Source organism: Seriola dumerili, unplaced genomic scaffold, assembly GCF_002260705.1.
Source record: "Seriola dumerili isolate Sdu_G_001 unplaced genomic scaffold, Sdu_1.0 BDQW01000011.1, whole genome shotgun sequence".
Taxonomy (NCBI): Eukaryota; Metazoa; Chordata; class Actinopteri; order Carangiformes; family Carangidae; genus Seriola; species Seriola dumerili.
Window position 1 is genome coordinate 5,196,800 of NW_019174266.1, and position 21,627 is coordinate 5,218,426.

The 21,627-nt window shown below is 40.3% G+C and overlaps 1 protein-coding gene across 1 annotated transcript in view; it reads left to right on the forward strand.

The window, feature by feature from the left end:
* Positions 1–21,627, forward strand: part of LOC111223136 (unconventional myosin-IXa-like) — a 78,969-nt gene that overhangs the window by 12,283 nt on the left and 45,059 nt on the right. The window contains exons 2-3 of the mRNA XM_022747167.1: positions 19,959–20,053; positions 20,154–20,216. Of these exons, the coding sequence (XP_022602888.1) occupies positions 19,959–20,053; positions 20,154–20,216 (158 nt within the window). The remainder of the gene's footprint in view (positions 1–19,958; positions 20,054–20,153; positions 20,217–21,627) is intronic.

Here is a 21,627-nt window from a genome sequence, read left to right on the forward strand (position 1 = left end):
GACCATGTGGCTCAGCTTCAGTGTAGTGATTGTGCTAAGTCACTCCCCTCACCTGGCCGCATTGTCTTGCCCTCAGCATAGCTCAGTGTTAGCCTAGCGCTGGCCATGTAATGCTTGACATGTGGCCTACATATGGGGCGTGTTGCTGATAAGACCACCTGTTCCGACTTTGCTCCAGCATAGATAGCTGTGTGGACAGAGCTTTAATAATGTGACCCGGGTGTTGGCTAATGACCGAGAGGTCACAATACACATGCTGTAGTGTACAACACACACACACACACACACACACACACACACACACACACAAACACACACACACACACACACACATACACATAGCGAGTCATCTGTTGGCTGAAGTTGAAGGTTAACTGTGGCTTATTTTCCTCACTGGGTGCATGTACAGTATGTAACATAACAAGAGAGAGATTTGTACTACACAGGTAATAGTGTGTGTGTGTGTGTGTGTGTATGTGTGTGTGTGTGTGTGTGTGTGTCTAAAGGACAGAAGTATAAAAATGACTCAAAAGACGATGGAAAAAATAAAATGACAAAAAAAAGCAGTAGCCATCTACTTCCAAAGTTTTTTTTTTTAACATTTTCTTGAAACATTTGTGATAAACTGAAGGTTAAATTCCAATAAAGGTCAATAAAACACTTTAAAGGCCGTTTAATGGTCTATCTCAAAAAAAAAAAAAAACGCCATGAAGCTTCAAATGAGGCTGTTTTTCTTTAAGTGGGTCTAATCAGTATTTACCTTTATCACAATGCACCAAATGACAATGTGACAATGGGAAAGGAGTCGCTCGCGGTGATGAACCTACAGAGAATTATCACAGTAATCTGCAGCTCTTGGCTTTACAGAGCTTTATAGCGAGTTTCAGTTCACCGTCGAACTGTCTGCTTCAGCCTCAGTAGGACGCCGTCGTCAGTGTCTTCAGTGAACAAGCACAGTTAGCGACTAGCCGGTGAACGTAGTGGAGAATCAGCTTATTAGATATTTCCTTCAGGAGCTGGAAACAAAAACAGAGTCAATATTGAAATTGCATTTGCCAGGTGGGCAGAAACTTGACTCTACATGAATGATAACGTTGCCCTGTACCTGATGGTTGTGTAAATAAGCAGCTGTTTGCTAACAAGTTGGGTTCAGGACTCTTTCGCACTGCTCTCAGGTGGCCCAAAAAAAAACAAAAAAAAATCAGTTATTACATGTTTAAATCATGAAAAATCTACATTTTGGCAATTCAACACAACATAACCCCAATGAGCAAATCCAGCTGTAATCAAGGAATTACAGTTTTCTTTTCCTTTAGCCTTCTGCCTTCTTTCAGCCTGTCATTTTTTCCTCTCTGGTTTGCCTAGATGATCAGATAAATGAATTGATGATCTCCATTACCAAGTGCACAGGCAGCTAAAACTCAAACAGTACTGACAGTGTCGGGTACACAGCTCGGGTTTGTTGATAGAAAAATCTCTGGATGTGGTGATACTTGACATGAAGCCAGGCTGAAATAGACGTTTGCTCCGAGGCCAAGCTCTCCAAGTTAAGACACATATTTACAAACCAATCTAAACAAGTTAAATGGTGGCTGTCAACCTCAAAGAAGTTATTATAATTTGAATATAATGCAGTAAGATCATGTGTAAAATAACAGATGAGGACCTGATTTCTGCTCATGATTTTTAACTGGATAACCTGCAGTAACCTTTCAGCTGTGGGAAATATAATCCAGATACCTTTTCGCATGAGTAACAGGATCATAAATATGCATTTAAATACCTCAAACCTGTTTAACTGTCGCTTTTGTTTCTAATTTCCGACAAAACTTGAGCAGAACCTGTTCTACTGTCCTAACATGTAATGGATCCGTCTCCTTTTCCACTTGTGCCGTGTTCGTCCGCTCTCGTCCTCTGTGCAGTTGGCGCCGTGTTAACTTGAGAAACTGGGAAAGCTGAAGCCCGGCCCCGGCACTGACTGATCTGTAATAACAATTAGCAACAGCTTTGCACTGTTAGTGTGAGCAGACTGTTGAGCTTATAAATACTCGAAGAGACTGCAGGTTTATATTTCTGTGGCGGAGTAATCCTCTCTGTCCTGCAGTGCAATGTGTGCAGCCATTTTTCTGACAAGAGTTCATGTGGGGAACTGTGCTTTCTGTCTGTTTTTAGCCTCAACACAACACTTTCTTTCTGCATTTTGTCAGTGTGACTGTGTTGAATATTGAGTTTCTTCATTGTAAAGGACAGTAGGGTTATGTTACAGCCTGTCGCTGCAGAGATAAACAAGGCTGTATGTTTATCTTTTATGGCCCATTTTTATATTTTGGAGGTAATTTGGGGCATGGCAGTAACTAACAAATGTTTTCATTTCACTCACACGTTTGTCTGTAAAATGTAAGAAAACAGAGAAAAATCACTATTTCTAAAAGCCCAAGGAGATGTTTGTTTGTTTGTTTGTTTGTTTGTTTGTTTGTTTGTTTGTTTGTTTGTTTGTTTGTTTTTGAGTTTGCTTCTTCTCGCAAACCAACTTCCCAAAACTTTAAAAAAAAACAAAAAACAGAAATGATTCATCAAACAATCGACAGATAATTAATCTGCAGCTATTTTGATAATTGATTAATTGTTTGATCCATTTTTGAAAGCCAATTTGGCAGTAACCATTCGTCAATTATGATCTGAATATCTTCGTAAATAGGTTTTAAATGTTCACAAGACATTTGAAGTCGTTCAAAAGGAAATCGTTCTCGGCATTTTTCACCATTTTCTGATTTTCTATCAACCAGTGTTTCCCAACGTGTGGGATTCAACCTTTTTTCTAAATGTTTTAAAACAAAATTATCTTTAAAAACTCCTTTAATAGTTTTTTTTTTTTTCTTCTTCTCATATTAAGGCCTGTCACTGTGATAAACCAACAGTAGGAACTTTTATGTTGCAGCCGCCGGACCACATCGTACAGCCTCGACAGGCGATCTCTCCCTCGCCAAACAAAGAAGACACATTGAGCTTCCTACATGTTTCCCCTATGAGCTCAGATTTGAGCCGTGAGCCAGGAGTCGGAGAAGGTTGTGAGCAGCTGCTGTGGACCAAATGATTATTTTCTAGATTAATCAAGAAAATGGTTGATTGATAATGAAAACAATGGTTAGCTGCAGTGCTAATTAGTTGAAAAAGGGGGAACTCTGACCTGCGAGTCGACCGGAGCTCGCTGGAGATTGCAGTTGTCCATTTTGTCGATCAATATAAATGAATGGGAGATGGTGTGAATATTTGTGGGCACGAGGTTGTGACGGCACCTTCAATTAAGAAAAAGCAGCAAATACTTATAAGTGACAAGTTGGAATATTTGGCATCTCTACTTGAAAGATGACTACAACAATTGATCAGCTGTCAGAAGAGTTGCCGGCTATATTTCTGTCGATTTGATTAATGGACGAATGCTTTTCTGCTCTTTCTCTCTCTCGGAGAAAGAAAGAAATCTCTCTAAGACTGGATCTGAGACAAGACTGTAGATGTGTCAGTCACAGTCGGTCACAACACTCATCTAGTTTTTGTGTCTGAACACAGTGAATTGGGACGTGACTCCATGTTTTCCAGGACATCGTGACCCCGCCCCTCACTCCCCCTCACTATTACATTCCATTTCACTGTATGGCAGCCAGATTTGGGAAGCTTCTTTCTGCGCCTCCCGCATTTCCTCCCTTTCTGCTGATGTCTGGTCTGTTTTCTGCTTCTCTCGCTCTACACTGATTGTCTCCAGTTTTTTGTTTTTTTTTGAGAGAGAGAGAGAGAGCAGTGTTGAGAGGAACTTTGACTCATTTTCTCTGTGGCTGTATGGAATTACAGCTAAGACATAGGAAAGTGTTTTGTGACAAGACTTTACACTCTCCCTCTGCAGCGTACCGAGCTGCTGTAAACGCTGCGCTCACACAGACACTCAGTCAGAGTGCAAAGAGTTGGATTAAGGTTTCTCTACTAGCCCAGAGGTCTGTCACCACTCCATAAATCCACCCTCCATCCCTCATGGCACACCTCCACACTCACCAAGAGATAACACACACACACACACACACACACACACACTCACACACAACTATGTGAGTGTGCAGTACAAAGCGTAGGAGGTTTCATCCGAAAGAAAGACTTTTTGCTTTGTAACCTACAATTGTCATGAGTAATCTCATTCAACTCGGCCTCTCCTGCAGTCACGTCTTGATGCTCAGCAGCTTGTTCCACTTACAATATATTACACATTGTTTAAGTTGACGTGTGAAACCACGTATCAGAAGCTGTTCTTTTCTTCTAGAAAAGAATAGAGACATAATAATAAAAGTCTAGAAAAGGGCTTCACTTGTTAAAACAGCAGAATCATGTCACTAAAGTTGACATGTGCTAACTTTAGCATACTAATACTAATATATACTAATTATATTTTTTTACCCTTGGCTGCAAGATGAATAAGTACTAGTGCATTTAAGTTACTTTTCAGATTAAGATCTTACAATAGAAAAAAACCTATGATACCCTTATTCAATGCAATGCAGTATTAAAAAATTAAACCAGTTGTTCTCAACCTCTTTGTTTTGTGATCTCTTACAGTCACATTTCAGATGTTTGAGTTGTTAGCAGTTCCACCAACAAGACGTTTCCCTCTAAACTTCTCATATGTTTCATGTCCATGTCTGTTCAAACTATCCAACAGCCTATACTTGACAAGAAAGCAGAGATTAGAAAAAAAAGTCCAATGAATGAACACAAATCTGTGCAGCAGAACTTTCCTAATCATCCTACACCCCCTCAGATTTATCTTGTGACCCTTTGGACGGGCCCGACCCCTAGAGCAGCTACAGCAGTAAAATGCTACAGTATTATCAGTCGAACAGTGTCATATATTATTATACATCCATCACAGGGGGCATTTTACTGCACAACCCACTACTTTAACTTTTGATTCTTTGACTACATTTAGCTGATGATACTTTGATACTTTCACTTTTTTTAGTAGGATTTTGAATGAAGCGCTTTTATTTTGGTAATGGATCAGAGTATTTCTTCCACTGCTGTCTGCTAATGTTAAAAAAAGGCTCCCTGCTCTCTCAGAGTAACAGGAGGGAGATATTACATTCAAAGCTGCTGCAGGTTATCCAGGCAGCTTGCTGGCACAGAGAAATTGCATATTGACACAGGCTTCTGGAGTGAGTGGGATTAGTGTTTGCTCTAAAAGATAGGCCTGTTTTCCTAATGGCTGAGCACATTTACTTAGCGCTTGTCAAACACATCCTATACAGGGAGGCAAATTGACTCGGGTCACTCAACCTTCCGTCATCCTCAAAGCACAGCGCTGACTGAAATGCCACCAAATCAGCTCCAACACTGACAGTATTATTTTTCTTTGGTTTAAACAAGTTTGCTTTTAGTTTATCATTAAAAGCGTTGGAGACCAATGAAGTATAGCATGTTTCACCCTAGCTGTATTTTTTTTGTTACTGTTAGAATAAGGTTTTTTATACAATAGACTGTATTTATAGTAATAATCTCACAAAGTAAAATTTCCATGTTGGAATTTAAACTAGCCTGAAGTAGCCTACGATATGTAGAGAGTAAGGCATCTACTGTGTAACATTGAGACCAATATTAAAACATATTGAGCAAGACAGTTGTTCAGAGTTAACACTTTTGATATTTAGATATTTATTTATTTAAGCTCAGTGCTTTTACCTCTTATTTAAGTTGCCTATTTTTTTCATTACTATTCCATCACTGACGTGCATGCTTGTGTTCCTTTATGCATTTTTTAGGGCAGCTAATGATTTTTGTCAACATTTAATTTGATTTTGATTATTTAAATGTCAGTAAACGGAATGAATTTAGAGCCGATCTGACGCTTCGTTGTTGATATTCAGTGATGGGTGAGAATCTGAACATCAGCGCAGTTGTCTATATACATGCAGTGTAATTAAATGAGTTGCTGCTAATGTATTTAACAGCATTATATTGTAGTTATGTTTACGAACTAGAAGCTCGGTGTATGGTTAGGCTTACTTCAAGTCTTTCCAGTGTTTTATGTTGTATGTTATGTGTGGCAGCTGCTGCCCAGAGTGGTTTTGGACTGGAGAGGAAATGCCTGGTTCCAGCTCAGGCCAGAGCAGAGCTGGAGCCTAAAGTGTCTCACACTTTAAAAAACCACCTCCTATAGAAACTCCACTCCACCACTGTTTACATTAGGATCTAAATTCTATTTCCTAGGTTTTGCCCCTAATCGAGAAATCAAACATGGTGACCGGTAAAAACCACCGGCGTGTGACTGACTCACTCATCCCCTTTCTGAAGTCCACAGCCATACTCGAACCTGACATTATCCCCACCCAGCCATTAAAATAAACCCTTTGAGTGAAGAGGGCAGGGATGTGGGAGCATGGCATGTAAAGGGATTTTGCTGTGGAAGCTCTTACATCATCAGACTGTGAGAGCTTGTAAATGTTGGTGCTAGCCAATAAAACCCCTTTAATACCAGATAGTCACTGTGTTATTCCAAACTGACAAGAAAAAATCTGTCTTCCTCTTCCCTCCCACGTGTTTTTACTGCTGGCAGTGTGGAATAATCATCACTCTCAATCATATTTCATGTGAAAGCACGATCTTTCCTTCTTTGCTGAAAGAATTAGCCAATGAATTGATCATTAGTCAGCAACAATTGAATTTTTTCATAATTTCTTGAGTTGTTTTTTTAACTAAAGCAGGTATGAAAAAAATCTTGAACTTTTACAAATTTGATGTGAATTTTTCACTGTTTTCTGATGATGATTGGATATGGCTATAGATGAATCTATAATGAAAATCATCATTAGCTGCAGCCCTAGCGCCCTCTCATCATGTCTCTTGAGAGGCCGTTGAGGCATTTGCTCTGAGATGTGATCTGGGGAGGCCGAAGCTCGGCTCATTATGTTGCTCTGCTTTTAAAACGGTCTTTCAGATATTTGCCTCAGACATTTTCCTGCTGCCTTTATGAACCATTGATGTGACAGTATGAACACTTACTTTTCTAACTGTGGATTTCTGTAGTTTGATCACTGGGTAGTTATTCATGATGCAGCAAACTGTACACAACCAAACACAAATATCGATCTACTAATATAAGCAACCACTTAAAAAAATCCAGTTGCAAGTGTAAGTGCAGTAATTCTTCAGTGTCCTCACATCAGCATCAGATTCACAAGTACTGATGAGAAGGGCCTTTTGGTGAGGCCACACCCAGGTCTGCAGTGCTGCATTGTGCTGGCAGAGATTCAAGCTGAGGGCTCTGACTGTGTGTGTGTGTGTGGCTAGACTGCTGTTGTGCTGTGTGTGTGTGTGTGTGTGTGTGTGTGTTGTCTGTAACTGAGTGTGTGTCTGTAACTGAGTGTGTGTCTGTATTGGTTTGCATGCTGAATTGTGTGCATGTGGATCAATATGAACGATGCTAGCCTGATGGCCCGGTTGCAGGCACTGAACTGAAATTTGTCAGAGCAATATTTGCTCTTCTTTATATATATATATATTATATATATCTGTGTGTATATAATATATATGTATATATTTGGATCCGGCTCAGCTGTGGGAGTTTTGTGATTCATGTTATCATACTGTCCATTAGGGACTTCAGTTAAGCCACTAGTTTACTTACTGTCTTCTAATAACCTGAATACATCCAGTTAACTATGATAAAAGACAAAAGAAACCAGCACAAATTCACATGTGAGAAGCTGGAAACTGTGAATTATTTTTAAACAAATGATTTTTATCAAAATTGTCACCAATTAATCTTCTGTCACTCAATTCATCGATGAATCGATTAACCATTTCAGCCCTAGTTGTGAGGTTGGTTTCTTTTCCTAATGTGCATCTCATCTCCCCTCCGTGCGGCTCATTGCAGCGGGTGCACTGGTCAGTCGGATTTTTGACTCAACAATCAGGTCTTGTTCCTCTGTGTCGGTGGAGTGACTCACAGCACTGAGCTGAGCCTGTGGGCTGAGTGGAAGGAATGACAGCAGTTCATGACTATCAGACATCAGCTCTTCTCCCCTACTGTGCGAGTGAAACCCAAAAAAACTGCAGAGGGGCGCGCTAATGAAGACTGACAGTGAGGACATTTTGTGCAGATATGTGTTGGCTGCATCCTGTTAACCTTTCTAATCCTAATAAGACTGGACAGGTAGTACACTTTAATACCACGGTTATCACTGAATATGACAGGAGGAGGAAGCCTCCTCCCTTGAACCATCACCAGACAGGAGGTATTTTTTTTTTTTTTTTTTATCTCACCATAAATAACTTTACATATAAACAAATTATGTGAGAGGAGCTGTGTGGTTTTGGTCATCTGTTTTTGTTTACTTAAATCAGTATTTGCATTTTAATCAGGGAAAGAATTGTATCATTTACTGATTCTGGAGGACTAATCATTACGCTAACACACAGAAAAAAGAAGGAGGAAGACCGCCAAGGCTGAATCACGATGCAGCACAGAAAAGCCCCCGATCCGAGTCTTTTTGACATTTGCATTGCACCGTTTTCTGTGGATTCCTCGGAGATAAAATGTGACGCTCAGGAGCAAACACTTGGCACTGCGTTCTCTTGACACCGGGACAAAACATGCAGTATGATATGAGCTCAATTATTAACAGACCTTTCACAGGCGGCACAGATATAAAAGTATATACATATGATCTTTACCGTAGAATAATTTCTTTCATTTTATCATGCAAACCTCATCATCATCATCTTCCAGTGTCAGGTGACAAGAAACGGACTCAGCACGGCCTCCAGGACTGACGGCGTCAGTCAGAATGTGAAGATGGATGGTGTTTACACCTCCATGTGTTGCTCAGACAAGAGGACAAACTTTTCTTATTCCTTGATCACATATGGTCGGTCGGAGACAAGCTGAAAATCTTCTGTAGTACTTAATGAAAAACTTTATGTTCTTCCATGAAAATAAAAATATAAATTCTCAATGGTATTAAAGTAGTTCCAGTGCTCACTCATTAAAACCGCACAGCCATTCTACTCTGCTGTTAATTTCTTTTTGTGTTATTTGTGTAATTAAAGCGCAGGTGATGTGTGGAGTCAAAAGACACAATAACAAGCTCCAGGTGCTGATGCAAAGTTAATATTTACAGAGTATCAAGGATTTGTTAAAACTGTTAGTAATATTTGACTTAAAATGTGAAAATAAACACTGGGAATTTTTCTTTCTATCCTTCCCTTCTGTTTATCTCTTCAAAATTATATGATTTATTCAAATTTCAAACTTCCTCTTTCCATATGAACTCAGCACGTAACATTAATGAAGAGTGATGGTTCGTCCTCCGAGGCTACAGAATGAGTTTCTATATTTTACCTTGATTCAACAGAAGATTCCCCGCAGTGGGAAATGTCCTGAACTACTGGCACAATTGAAATTAAAAGTCCTTGTAATCTACATTTCTTTCCACACCTTTCTCTTAGTTCTCTCTCTTCCTCTCTGTCCCACTCTTTCTTGCCTCCTCGGCCCCTCTCTCGGTGCCTCTCGTTTACCTCATCTCGTTACCAGGAGGAAACACTGCACTATTGTTTATCCCAGAACGTCCCGGTGAAGTCGTCGCTGAAACAAGAAGCTTCCCGGTTCCGTTTGTTCCGCCGCCCTCTGCGTTTCTATGGATCTCGCATCTTTAAACCACATTAACCCCCATTCCCACACTTCAGAGTCCTTATGTACCCTTACGTGCCCTTATGTAACACTGGGTCAAAAGTTCAGTCGAGGAAAAGTTTTTTTTTTTTCTTTGAAATTGTCACATGGCAGAAGAAGCAGGAATAATGAGGTGAATGACTGAAGAACAGAGCAGACACTGTGTGCCAGTGTGAGAAATGACATTGCGTCAAAGGCATCTTGACAATGTTTGAAATAAATCCTGTGAGGCAGCTGTGCTCCGCAGCAAAGGAAGAGGCCTCTGCTACAAATAGTCACCACACACGGCAAAGGACTCGAGGTTCAGTCATCTAGCTGCACTGAAGAGGAATGTGGTTTAACTTCTCTTTGGAAGAATGCATCGAGGCAGACCTGCCTTCGTGATTGTACAGCTTTTTCCAGTGTAATGGCCCAAAATAGTTGAATCCTTAAGATGGAAGATATTTCCCAGGGGACGTTCCAGTTGCAGAAGCTGCCATCTCACCTGGACCTAACCTTTTATATGTTTGACAACAGTTTAGATATCAAAAAAGAATGGAAACTGGACAAACAAACAAAAAGTCAACACAAGGACCTCTACAATATTAACAAAATGTAGAAAAAGAGATTTGGGTATTAATTTCATTCATTTTCATTCAACTTCTTGTACATGCAGTTGTGTGTTTATTAGGTACAAATATCTAAAACTAAGTCTAATACAACAGCCCTGCAGTAGATTCTGTCTTCCTGAAGGTTATAATGTTTCAGAGTGGTGTCGATTAAACTGTATGATCATTTTTGGAGGATGTAGTTTTTGGTGCTGTTTTCCTGTAGTGTGTAATACAGAGAGACGTTTCTGTCATTTACTCTGTGATCAGTATTACATTGCCACCTCTGCATGTCATATTTCCAATAACTCTGGCAGCAGCTAACACTTGTCTTAATCTGTTGATTAATTGGGTAACTGCTTTCTCTGTGGCCTGATTTCCTGTTTATTATAATGTCTGACATCGTGGAAAACACCCATGAAAAGTCTCATTGCCTGTTTTATTCGACTGCCTGTTGCCTTTTAGTTGCTAAATGATGTGCAATCAGTTTTCCTTTGGGGAAAAATGAAGTGATCGATGCCAAAAACCCAAAAAATATTGACTTTACTGTCATAGATTAACTTTCATTTCCTGATTCGAGTTCCTTGGGACCTTGAGCTCCTGGGACTGGGAAAGGCCCAATGTTCGTCTTAATTTCCCACTTCAGTTTCCATTCGTGTTGAAATGTCACTTCCCTGCTTGTGGTCACATGTACAGCTGAGCCTGGTCATCAACATGTCTAATTTTAGCTGTTTTAAAGAGCTCTGTACTATACACTTGTACTATGTTTAAAACATATATAAATCAAACACACACACACACACACACACACACACACACACACACACACACACACACACACACACACACACACGTAACTTTGATTCTCAATGCCGATGGGAGCATAAAAAGAAAGAGGACTAACCTTCAATTTAGCTGAACCTCATATCTCCACACTGCAACTGCAAACTAATCTGATCTAGAAAGCAGCAGTAACAGAGCTGGATATGTGAATGTCACAGTCTCTTGTCTTTATCTGTCTCATACATCTCTATCACTTTCCTACACCAGAGACAGTTTCCCTTACAACCTTTCTTTACATTAGTGGCTGTAAAGGTGGTTAAAGCACCTTGTGGGTTTTGTTTTTCTTGCTTTTTGAAATTGAAATTTTGCTGATATCTCTTTGTGCAGACACATCAAACAGGAAGTGAATGGATTTAAGCAAATCATATCCTTCTTATAAACAAAAAGTCCTCATAGTTTAAGTATTTAAAATGGAAACTCAGTTTAAGAGTGGTTATTTTTCGTTTAGATGTATGGAAACCACTAATGATTATATACTACTACTTATATATAGGTCGACATAAATAGTAGGAACTGTGGCCTTTAAAAGCAACATCCTTCTGCCTCCTATTGTTGTTTTTAGCACTTTTATTTTATTTTAATGGCTTTATTTTCAGTCTTTTGTTATCAATTTTTAGTAAAAGCACTTTAAAGCTGCTTAGTGAATGAAAAATGCTATATAAATGAATTTCCCTCGCATTGAGGTTTTAATGTAACTGATGGTGAAGGAACGTCTGCTGTAGAAACAGAACCAGTTTAGTTTGGATTCAGTTTGTTTATTGCAGTTCAGTTTTTTTTTTTTTGGTTATTGCTGAAGCCAGAGCCGTTTGAATTGATTTTTGCTCTTCCTGTTTAGTTTTCAGTGCGGTTTTTGTTCTGGTGGTTCTGTTTTCTGTCCCTGCTGAACAGTCCACCACAGAGATATTGTAGTGTCATGTGTGTGTATAGAAACACGTCAGCCTCTAACCACAGGTGTTATACGTTGCGGTTACTAACATAAACCTGTTATTAGCTCGTGCCTGTGTTTGTTGGTCTGCTGGTATCCATCATGCGTGAGGGAAAGTGAAGGCGAGAGTGAAATCAGTAGAAACACAGATAAAGTGGGGATCAGTTGCCACAGGGAGGGAGTCTGAATCAGAAGACGTCATCTCTATTGCAGATGAAGAATGACTGTGCAGATCGCTGAGCTGACTCACGACTGAAGAAAACAAGTAAACACGCTGCTGCCACCAAACGATGGTGAACCTGCAGCTTTTTTTTTCTCAAGCTTCTCTCAAAATGAGAAAGAAGCTGGATCAGCTTTGACTTTTTAGACCCGAGTCTGCAACGTAGGTCAGTTTGTGTAAATGTGATGCACCGGCCCTTTACTTTTCATTTATTTTATTGCGTTTTGCACAATTCAAATCCTGCTTCATCACACAAACTCCAGTTTTAGTGTTATTTTTTGTTGTCAGTTATGTTGAAGGATCCCAGTGTTTCACTGTGTGTTGGGAACATTTTCCATCACATAACACCAATGACGAATAAGGCTTTTGTCCACGTTCCTGGAAATTCTCCTCCGTGTCCCCGACCTGATGAATACAAACCGTCTTCTCTGGTACTCAATGTCACGGCTGACAGTAATTATTACAGATGCTATCGTCTTCTCTTTAAGCTAATTTAGGATCAGATTATCTTGGTTTAGGTCTTCCTTTACCTTTCAGATCATTATCAGTACACAAATGGATGCATTCAGATATGCCTATCATACCGTGCACGGTTTGTTGTCATTACTCAATCCCCACAATTTCCTGGCTAATGTAGGCTCAGCTTTCAAACAGTAAAATGATGGAGAGCTGCATACACAGCCTGAGGATATGAAAACATTCAGGATTCATACACAGGTCTACCATTTCTGGAATAGCGTAACAAATGAATTAACCCATTTCAAGGTTTTTGAAAGTTTGTGATTTGCTTCTGTCTGAGGGGCCTATAATTAAGGAATGTGGCTTTTCTCCCGCTCATATTCTCTGATTCAGGGAGGTTTATGTTATATAAGAGCTGTCTGTGATAGCTGAGGAGTCCCAGAGATCTGTGATTATTTTTCTGTTGCGCCTGGCTTTCATCTCCATCCCTGTGACTAATGCTCGCTTCTCTCTCTCTCTCTAACTCAGGAGGACTTTCTGATTGAGCCAAATACTTTAGTCAATTATTGCACTGATCAAAAGGCCATTGCTTCTTCTAATTACATTTTTCTTGTTTGTCTTCCTCGTTGTCCTCCCTCTTTTCTCTCAGTCAGCCTCTCTGTCGCACGCACACACATGGACAGTATTGTCAGCTGTAGTCCGGTGATTCCCAAACCTTTTTAAAGGAATAGTCTGACTTTTTGGGGAATGCGCTTATTATTTTACTTATATATGTCAATTCCTACCACCGTGACAAAAAGATGTTTGGTCAGTTTCTCTTTAAACTTTATCTCATTTTGATCAGGTCCTTTTCACGTTCTAACCAGATATTTTTCATGGTATTATCACCTGTTTTCACATTATTGTCCCAAATATTTCAACTTCTACAATAAACTTTATCTTGTTACATCATTAAACCTTCCCTTTGTTATACAAAAAACCTATCTCATAAAAACAAGGAATGTTTCCTATTGTAACAACATACAGCACAGACTCAACCCATTAAAACAAGATTTTTAGAGAGACAACATGATGATTTGGTTAAAAGAAGAAAAAAAAAGAAGAAAAAATGTCAATACATTGCTAAAATGAGAAAAAGATCCAGCTGTTTCATGAGATGTTGTATATGCAAATATGAATTCAGAAAATAGTTGCTATACATAAAGTAACTTCTGCAGTTGAATTCTGAACATAGTGCTGGAAACCTCAATAACCTCATGTGCTTACATTATTACGCCCGCACAGAAAGAGGCAGGGTAAATGGATGTGACTGCAGTTTCAACATCATTTGAAGCTGAGATTCTCTTGGACACAACAGTTGTCAAAAACCCCAAACAAACAAGCGCTGAGGTTCCTGGCGGCTCATTCAAGCCTGATGCTTCTTGCCCAGAGTTGCACAACGTGTGAAGCTTGACGTCTGTATTACTAATTTCACTGGACCATCAGATCTGCTCCCAGGGGTGTTTGAGGCTGAGTGACGGTGAACTCATTGAGAATTATGGGAGACAGCTTTTCTGCCAGTAGGATCTAGTGCAGTGTTACAAACAGCCTGACCTTTTCAACCAAGCTTACAACCAAACATTGGTACCGTTTTCAATGGCTGAGTCTCATTTCCCTATGTCACATGGTGGTTGACAGTGATTTGCATGGAGATGATTTGTATCTCAACTGTAGACAGAGGCACTTTTCTTAATTCAGTCTTTTGTTACTCATTGCGGTCGCCTAAGTTTGCTGATTTGGATGTATTGAAATCTTAATTATTAAGATGAAGGATCATAATTCTAATGTGGAAAACATTTACACCGTCACACCACAGCTCGTCAACGTATAGCGCCATTCAATATATAGCTTGAATTGGACCCCTTACCTCTCTTTCAGTTAGTTTCATTATCGATTTATCAACCGATTATTTCTTTAATTCATAAACTAATCATTTGGTTCTAAAAAAATATATCAGGAAGTAGTGAGAAAACTATTTCTTACGCCCAAGGTGATGCCATCAGAGTGTTTATTTTGTCCAACCAGCAGCCCGAAACCTAAAGATATTCAGTTTACTATTGCCTCAAACAAAAACAAGTCACAACTCGTCATTATATAGAAGTTGGAATACGTGAATATTCAGTATTTTTGCCTCTTATTCAAAATCTATCATCAAAATAGACTGAAATATCGCAAGAGACAGACACTCGTGCTCCCCAGAAGATGAATCCTACCGACTTTGGTGACCCACTGACTTTTCCTAGTTGGTCTTCAGTAAAATGTCTCAAACTATTGGTTGGTTTGCTTTGAAATTTTGCCCAGATATCTGTGGAGGATTATTTCAAATTACCTCTAACAACTTTGGTGACCCTCTGACTCCAGTGCCATCATCAGGTTCAAATAATTTAACATGTTTTATGACAAAATAGTTCCTAAACTAATGAGCCATCACATCAGTCTCAGCTGCACTAGCGTGCTGTGAGATGGTGAACAGGGCAAACATTTCACCTCTTAAATGTTTTATACTGACAGTTAAACCTGAACACATCCTGCCTCAAACACGTTTTAAGGCACTGTTTTGACAGAAACGGTCACTGCCAGAACCCACATCCCACCATGCTTTCACTGAGCTGGGAACCATGAGTGCAGACCCCCCCCCCCCCCCCCCCACACACACACACACACACACACACACACACACACACACACTATTATTAAGTACCCACAGTGACCACAGTCCAGTCTGACCAGCGTGACCTCAGGTTTGACATTACAAGGGCCATGGTTACGAGTTAGCCTCCGGAGAGCGTCATCTGCCCTCACACACTGTGACATAAGCATGATCCACGTTGGGCTCAGTCACTTGCTCTTTCGCTGCGGTGGGTGAGCTGGCCTGGTAAAAGGCCCGGGAGAGGACATGAATCCACGGAGGTTAAATGAGCAAATGCCTCTTTGAAGCCATTGAATCACACAGAGCTACTGTCAGAGAAGGAATGCTAAAAATTTTGGTGACACTTTCCCAAATCATTTTGCAGTCAGTGAGTCAGAAGAATGCCGTTTTTTTTTTTTCTCATGGCCATTTCACTTAAGTCACTTTGAAGTGAAGACAAAGCGTTTCTCTGTCCAGTTTAGGACTGTGCTGTCACATGATCTTTAAACACAACCCAGCATGGAAATTCATTTGTAACCCTAAGCATTTGATGACTTACTAAAAGATTATCCCTTTGTGAGTTAAATGAAGCGCTCTTTTGTCTCCTCTCTCTGTCTGAGAGTCTAGTGTGACCCCTGCAACCATTTGAAACACTCTCAACTCCCTGCAGACTCGACCCAGTATGACAGTCTGTTTTCCCTCTCCTCTCCTCTCCTCTCCTCTCCTCTTCTTTCCTCTCAGGAAGCAGCCAATGAAGTCATCCTCATATGATTAAAATTGTCTCTGCTGTGCGCTGCATGAGTCAGAGCATACAGCGGCGGACAAAGACCTTAATTAACTCACTACAGACAGAGGCATTAATAGAATCTGAACTGAATACCATTGTGTAAGGCGCCGCTGGAACTCTAATTGATTTCCTAGAAGAGAACAAATGAGGTACTAGATGATCCTGTACATCATATGCCGTGAATGAAAACCTTCATGTTCTTGGCAACAGTAGATGTCTTGATTTGTTATACTGGACATCAGGAGAGATATGTAAAATATGTATGTAGGTTATTGATATGATACAAATGAAGGTGGGGAGAATGGGAGAAAGTACACAAACCCAACAACAGACAATTTTAAACAGACAAACAGGTTTATTTAATTTAATTGTAGGTTTCTCATTTTAAGTGATGAGTCAGCGTCGGCTAAAAATGAGAGGCTGATCGGCTAATAAACTAGCAGCTACGTTAAGCCCAGTGCGCAGAAAGTGTATGAAAACTACTTTGTAAGTCGGCAGAAAAGTCAATTTACATGTAAAAGTAACGGATAAGTAGTTTAAATGTCCAGCTTTTTCCACTACAAGTGGCAGAAGTACAAATACAGACTTGACCAGAGGGACAGTCATAAAAAAAAAAAGAGAGACAAAATTAAACACTGGCAATTCCAGGAAGAAGGTACTGTAACTGTATTTACCATGTCAGTGAAGGGGCTGTAGGGGAACGTCAGATAGAAAAACGTTGGGAACAAGAGAGTAATAGATTCTAAATTAGAAAGAAATCATAATTAGGATTGGTCACTGCCCTGATAGAAGGAATCAGAAAAATGGGATTAGTGCACCCCCCATGTAAAACCTTTCTAAAAGCCACAACTCAAACACTTCTAATTAAAAGGTTTTCTCACCGTGACCACAAGTACTTCAACACATCTGAACAGTTTGTCCAGATGTTGACATGAGGATAGACAGAGTGCTTCACTTACAAAAACATAACATCAGCCTTGTGGCATCCTCCTCCGTCTGTGCTGCTCTGAACGACTTTGACCGAGACCGTTGTCAGACACATTACACCCAGAACACGCTGGCACCATCTCAACTCTGTCTTTGGTCTGCCTTTGGCTCAGTCTGTGGTTTGTAGCCAAGAATAACAATGTTGACCTACTGGAGTGACTGAAGTGGGGCGAATCACGTCTGTGCAAACAGCTCCGGTGTCCCTTTGAGTCTTTATGTCCGTCCACCCTCAAATACTTTTCCACTGCTATGTGTTTGAAATTTTAATAGTCATGTTGTCATTAAATTATGTCATATTGTGTTTTAGTCTTCCCACTTTTCCTCGAGCTGCCTTGTCTACTTGAGCTGAAGTTAGTTGCAGAATAACGTTTGACAGCTCCCGTAGGAGAAGGGGCAAGAACAAATTTGCATTGTTGTGGGCTGTGTGTGTAGGTGGAAAGAGCAAGAGTGCAGTAAAATAATTTTTTGCAGTTGCGAACAAGTTACTGAAAGCACAACTTGTCTCGTGGCTGCTCGGCCTTCAGGTCTGTTTGGGGTTACTTTGGGTGAAAAAAAAAAAAATGTCCCTCTATAACAGATTTATTTGTGTTTGCTGACACGTGACTCCAGATTGCTCTGTTGTTCTGTAGTAAACGCTTCGGATGATGTAAGGCTGGTGTAACTGATGTTCCTGGTAATGTCTTTACTTATTCTTAGAAATTAAAACACTGGAATTAGTCATGACACTGACTAACTAGTTTAGGGACCCTAATGACAGCAGGCTCTCTGTAGTAACTGATTCATTTTTGCATGCTTTTATATGTGTAACTATGTTGATTAAACTCCCCTCCCAGAAGACGTCTGTTATGAGCAAACGTCCCTTATGAGGCAAGATTTGTGTTTTATGGCCGCCGATATGGAGCTAGCCAAGTTTAGAAAGAATACAAACTGTCGGCCATAAAAATGTCCTCTTTAACTATGCAATGCATCTTTTTTACACAGACCAGGTGGACGAATACACACTGCTTGAACATAAATCAGCCCTCAGTATTTTAGTTGCTCCACATCCTGCTTCCTGCTGGCCCAACACAAAATGTTGAATGTCAAGCCATTTAACAGAAAAACACAGTGAAAGGTCCGATATCAGGCTCGTCTGACCCGAGTTCCTCACCCTGTCTGCGAGCAGGTTGTTGTTATCAGTGCTTGGTTTTTGCTGGCCGTCCAGTCAGGAAGTTCTTACTACATAAGGACTCCGACTGATGGTTACTCTGTCCTCGTCTGACCTGCGGTTCCTGAACCAGGCAGGTTAGCCAGTTCAGAGACAGATGGAGTGGTGAACAGAATACCAGCTTCCTCTGGGATTATCAAATGCATCAGGCGTCGCATTTTCAAGCCCACGTTTCTGGATGCGAAATGATCCCGTCACTGTAACTCAGTCTGACCCTGGATGCTCTTTCTTTGTCCAGACGGCAGTTGAATATGTTTTTCCACAGTGTCTGCCCATTTTAATGATTTACTCAGCTGGGTGAGTCATAAATGAAGGGGCGAGTTCAGTGCTGTGATCCAGTTGTTTTGAGCCAGGGTCTGCCAGTAGCACAGAGGCTAAAGTGTCCCGTGTTCTCCAGGGCCCTGATTCCCACAAGCATCTTAATGGTTTGATGATCTCTGCCCATAGACTTACAATAGACTGCTCTGATTCGCAGAGTCTCAGTTTACTTGCACTTGGTTTCTACTAAGAATTTATTCTGATGTATTGTAGGGCAACATTATCAACGCGTTGGTCTTTTAACTTCTACAAAGGACCTTACATGCGTCATACTGTGCATATTTGTGACTGAAATGCATTTCAAACTGTGAGACAACTATCATTGATTCATTTTAAAAGCAATGATGAAAAGAAAAAGCTTGCCACTTTGCCTTGTGAAGCTTTGACATGCTGTTTGTGGTTGGAAAAGGAAATCTTGTCCTAATTCTTTCATCTGTGTTGCATTGCAGCGACTCCGCAAGCCAACGACGGCCCACGCTGAAACAGAGCAGCATGGTGTTTTTGAGATTCAAGTGAAATCCAGCGATGAATGACCTCCTTGACTTCCTCGCCGATTAGCTTGGCATTAGCCTCCTCCGAGCATGCTTGCATGTTGGTTAGTGGCGTTGGTGAAGGGTGGGGTCAAGGAGGGGTGTTTTCCCATTCCACAGACACAAGGCTTGGGGCGCTCTAAGTGATTCACTGAGGAATTTGTTTACTTGTGGCGGAGCTACAAATAACTGCAGGGTTTATATACGGCAAAAAACTACTTCCCCTCCAGGCAGCCATACAACATAAACAGAGCAGTGAGGGGAAATACTGGACCGTCTTATTAAAGCACAACCACTACACATGTTCCAAACGGCCACATGGATCCCATTACTCACTGAGGAGCTTTTTTCCATCAGGCCCGCTGGCCCTGGCTCCTTCGTCCTCACTCTGGCAATTTGTCTGACTCTGACTTAAATAGATCCTAAAACCATGTTATTAATCTGTCTCAGACTGATGCTGTTTGAAACTATGTAAGAGGAAAAGCTTGCTCTGCGCCATCCAGGCTGACAGTGTTTCAAGACAATGTTTGGAGTGAGGCCAAAGTCTCTGTGTACTTGACCCGCAAACAAATTATCCACACCTAACGTCGACTCAGAACTTGACCTCACATGTTTAGCACTAACCTGTGTGTAAGATGTGCAATATGTGGCGTCTCCTCATTTATTTTCAGCTGTGTGTATTCGTATTCATCTCACCACTTCTTCCTCTCTTCCCCTTCAGGCATTTGGGAACGCAAAGACAGCCCACAATAACAACTCGAGTCGCTTTGGCAAGTTCATTCAGGTGAACTACCAGGAGAGCGGCACTGTGAGAGGGTAAGGAACCAAAGACAAATGTTTCCTTTTCCTCTTAAAGAAAAGAAAAAAAAGAAAAATAATCATGAAGTTAACCCTTTGATTCTGCTTTTTATTCCAGGGCATATGTGGAGAAATACCTCCTGGAGAAGTCAAGGCTGGTCTATCAGGAGCACAATGAGCGGTGAGCAGAACTTAATCATAATCTTACAAATGCCAAACACTTGGACTTGGACACTTCGCTTCGCTTCTGAGCAGTGAAGTTAAAAGTGCTGATGTGAAGTGCATTTAAAAACAAACGTGAAGGTTAATAAATACTCACAAATTTGGCAAACTGTTAAATGTTGGCCTCCAGATTTGGACGCATTAATTTAACACAATCTATAATATGTCAGCAAACTAAATTCGATCTTAATCTTGTATGTTGAATGAATCTTATTTGACATTTGAACTGCACTTTGCTTAAAACCTTTTTCACTAACTTAGAAAAAATTGTGCTGGAACCAAGGATAAAATAAATGAAAGTTGAATTTTGGCAAAAAAAAAAAAAAAAGTGCATCTGAGACAATTTAGCTCAGAAAGCCTGTTGTTTGAGTTTGCCAAAGTGTGAGTCATGAAGTGAATTGAGGTCTAAGTGAGGCTGACACTAATGTGTTGGACTGGCCGGATGGAGTGGTGAGGGTTAACCATGGGGGGCTCACAGAGGGCCCCCTGCGTTAGCCATCTCTTATTGAGATGAATTGCTGACTCCAGGCTCGTGTGTGTGTGTGTGTGTGTGTGTGTGTGTGTGTGTGTGTGTGTGTGTGTGTGTGTGTGTGTGTGTGTGTGTAGTGTGGTGCGCACGCGCGCGCTCCGAGAGGACTCTTGGTCACCCAGCTGCTGCAAACTTTTGACCTTCTAACCTTTGCGCTGTCAGAGAGAAAAAGTGCACGAACACATGCAGACACACTTACACACACAAACAAACTGAGGTGTCATTACTCTTTTTCCTACTTCTTGCTTTAGTTTCAGCCACTGTAGCAGCGTGGCTTTAGGGAATTCGATACTGGTCCATCAGTCCAACACGTGAGTCTAGTGAGCGTTAAAATAAGATAAAATCAGCCTTTACTGAGGGGAAATTCAGGTGTTGCAGAGGACAAAGTAAAAAATAAATACTTAATGATATATAAGATATAATGATACATAAAATGAATATAAGAATATAAATAAAACAAGAGCAATTAAATTACAAGGCGATAAATAAACTGTTGTAAACTAACAGTTTAGTAAGGTTTAGTGTATAATGATACTATTTTACTGTAATAACATAAACCAGAATAGTAAATAATATGAAAAAGTAATGATGATGAAAATATATAATGTTGCATATTAACATAATATAGCATAGTTTAATACAGTACAGTATAATATAGCGTGGAATAGAAAATATGAGTTCAAAATTTACTAATATAGTGTAACATGAAATAGAATACACACGTTACACATGTGTATGCATGTTGCTAAGCTAACTGTTTGTATCTGAGACTTTACATACGGCTAAATGATAGCAGGCTGCCACACTAATTGTGCACATATTATTATCCTGTTGTTGCTAA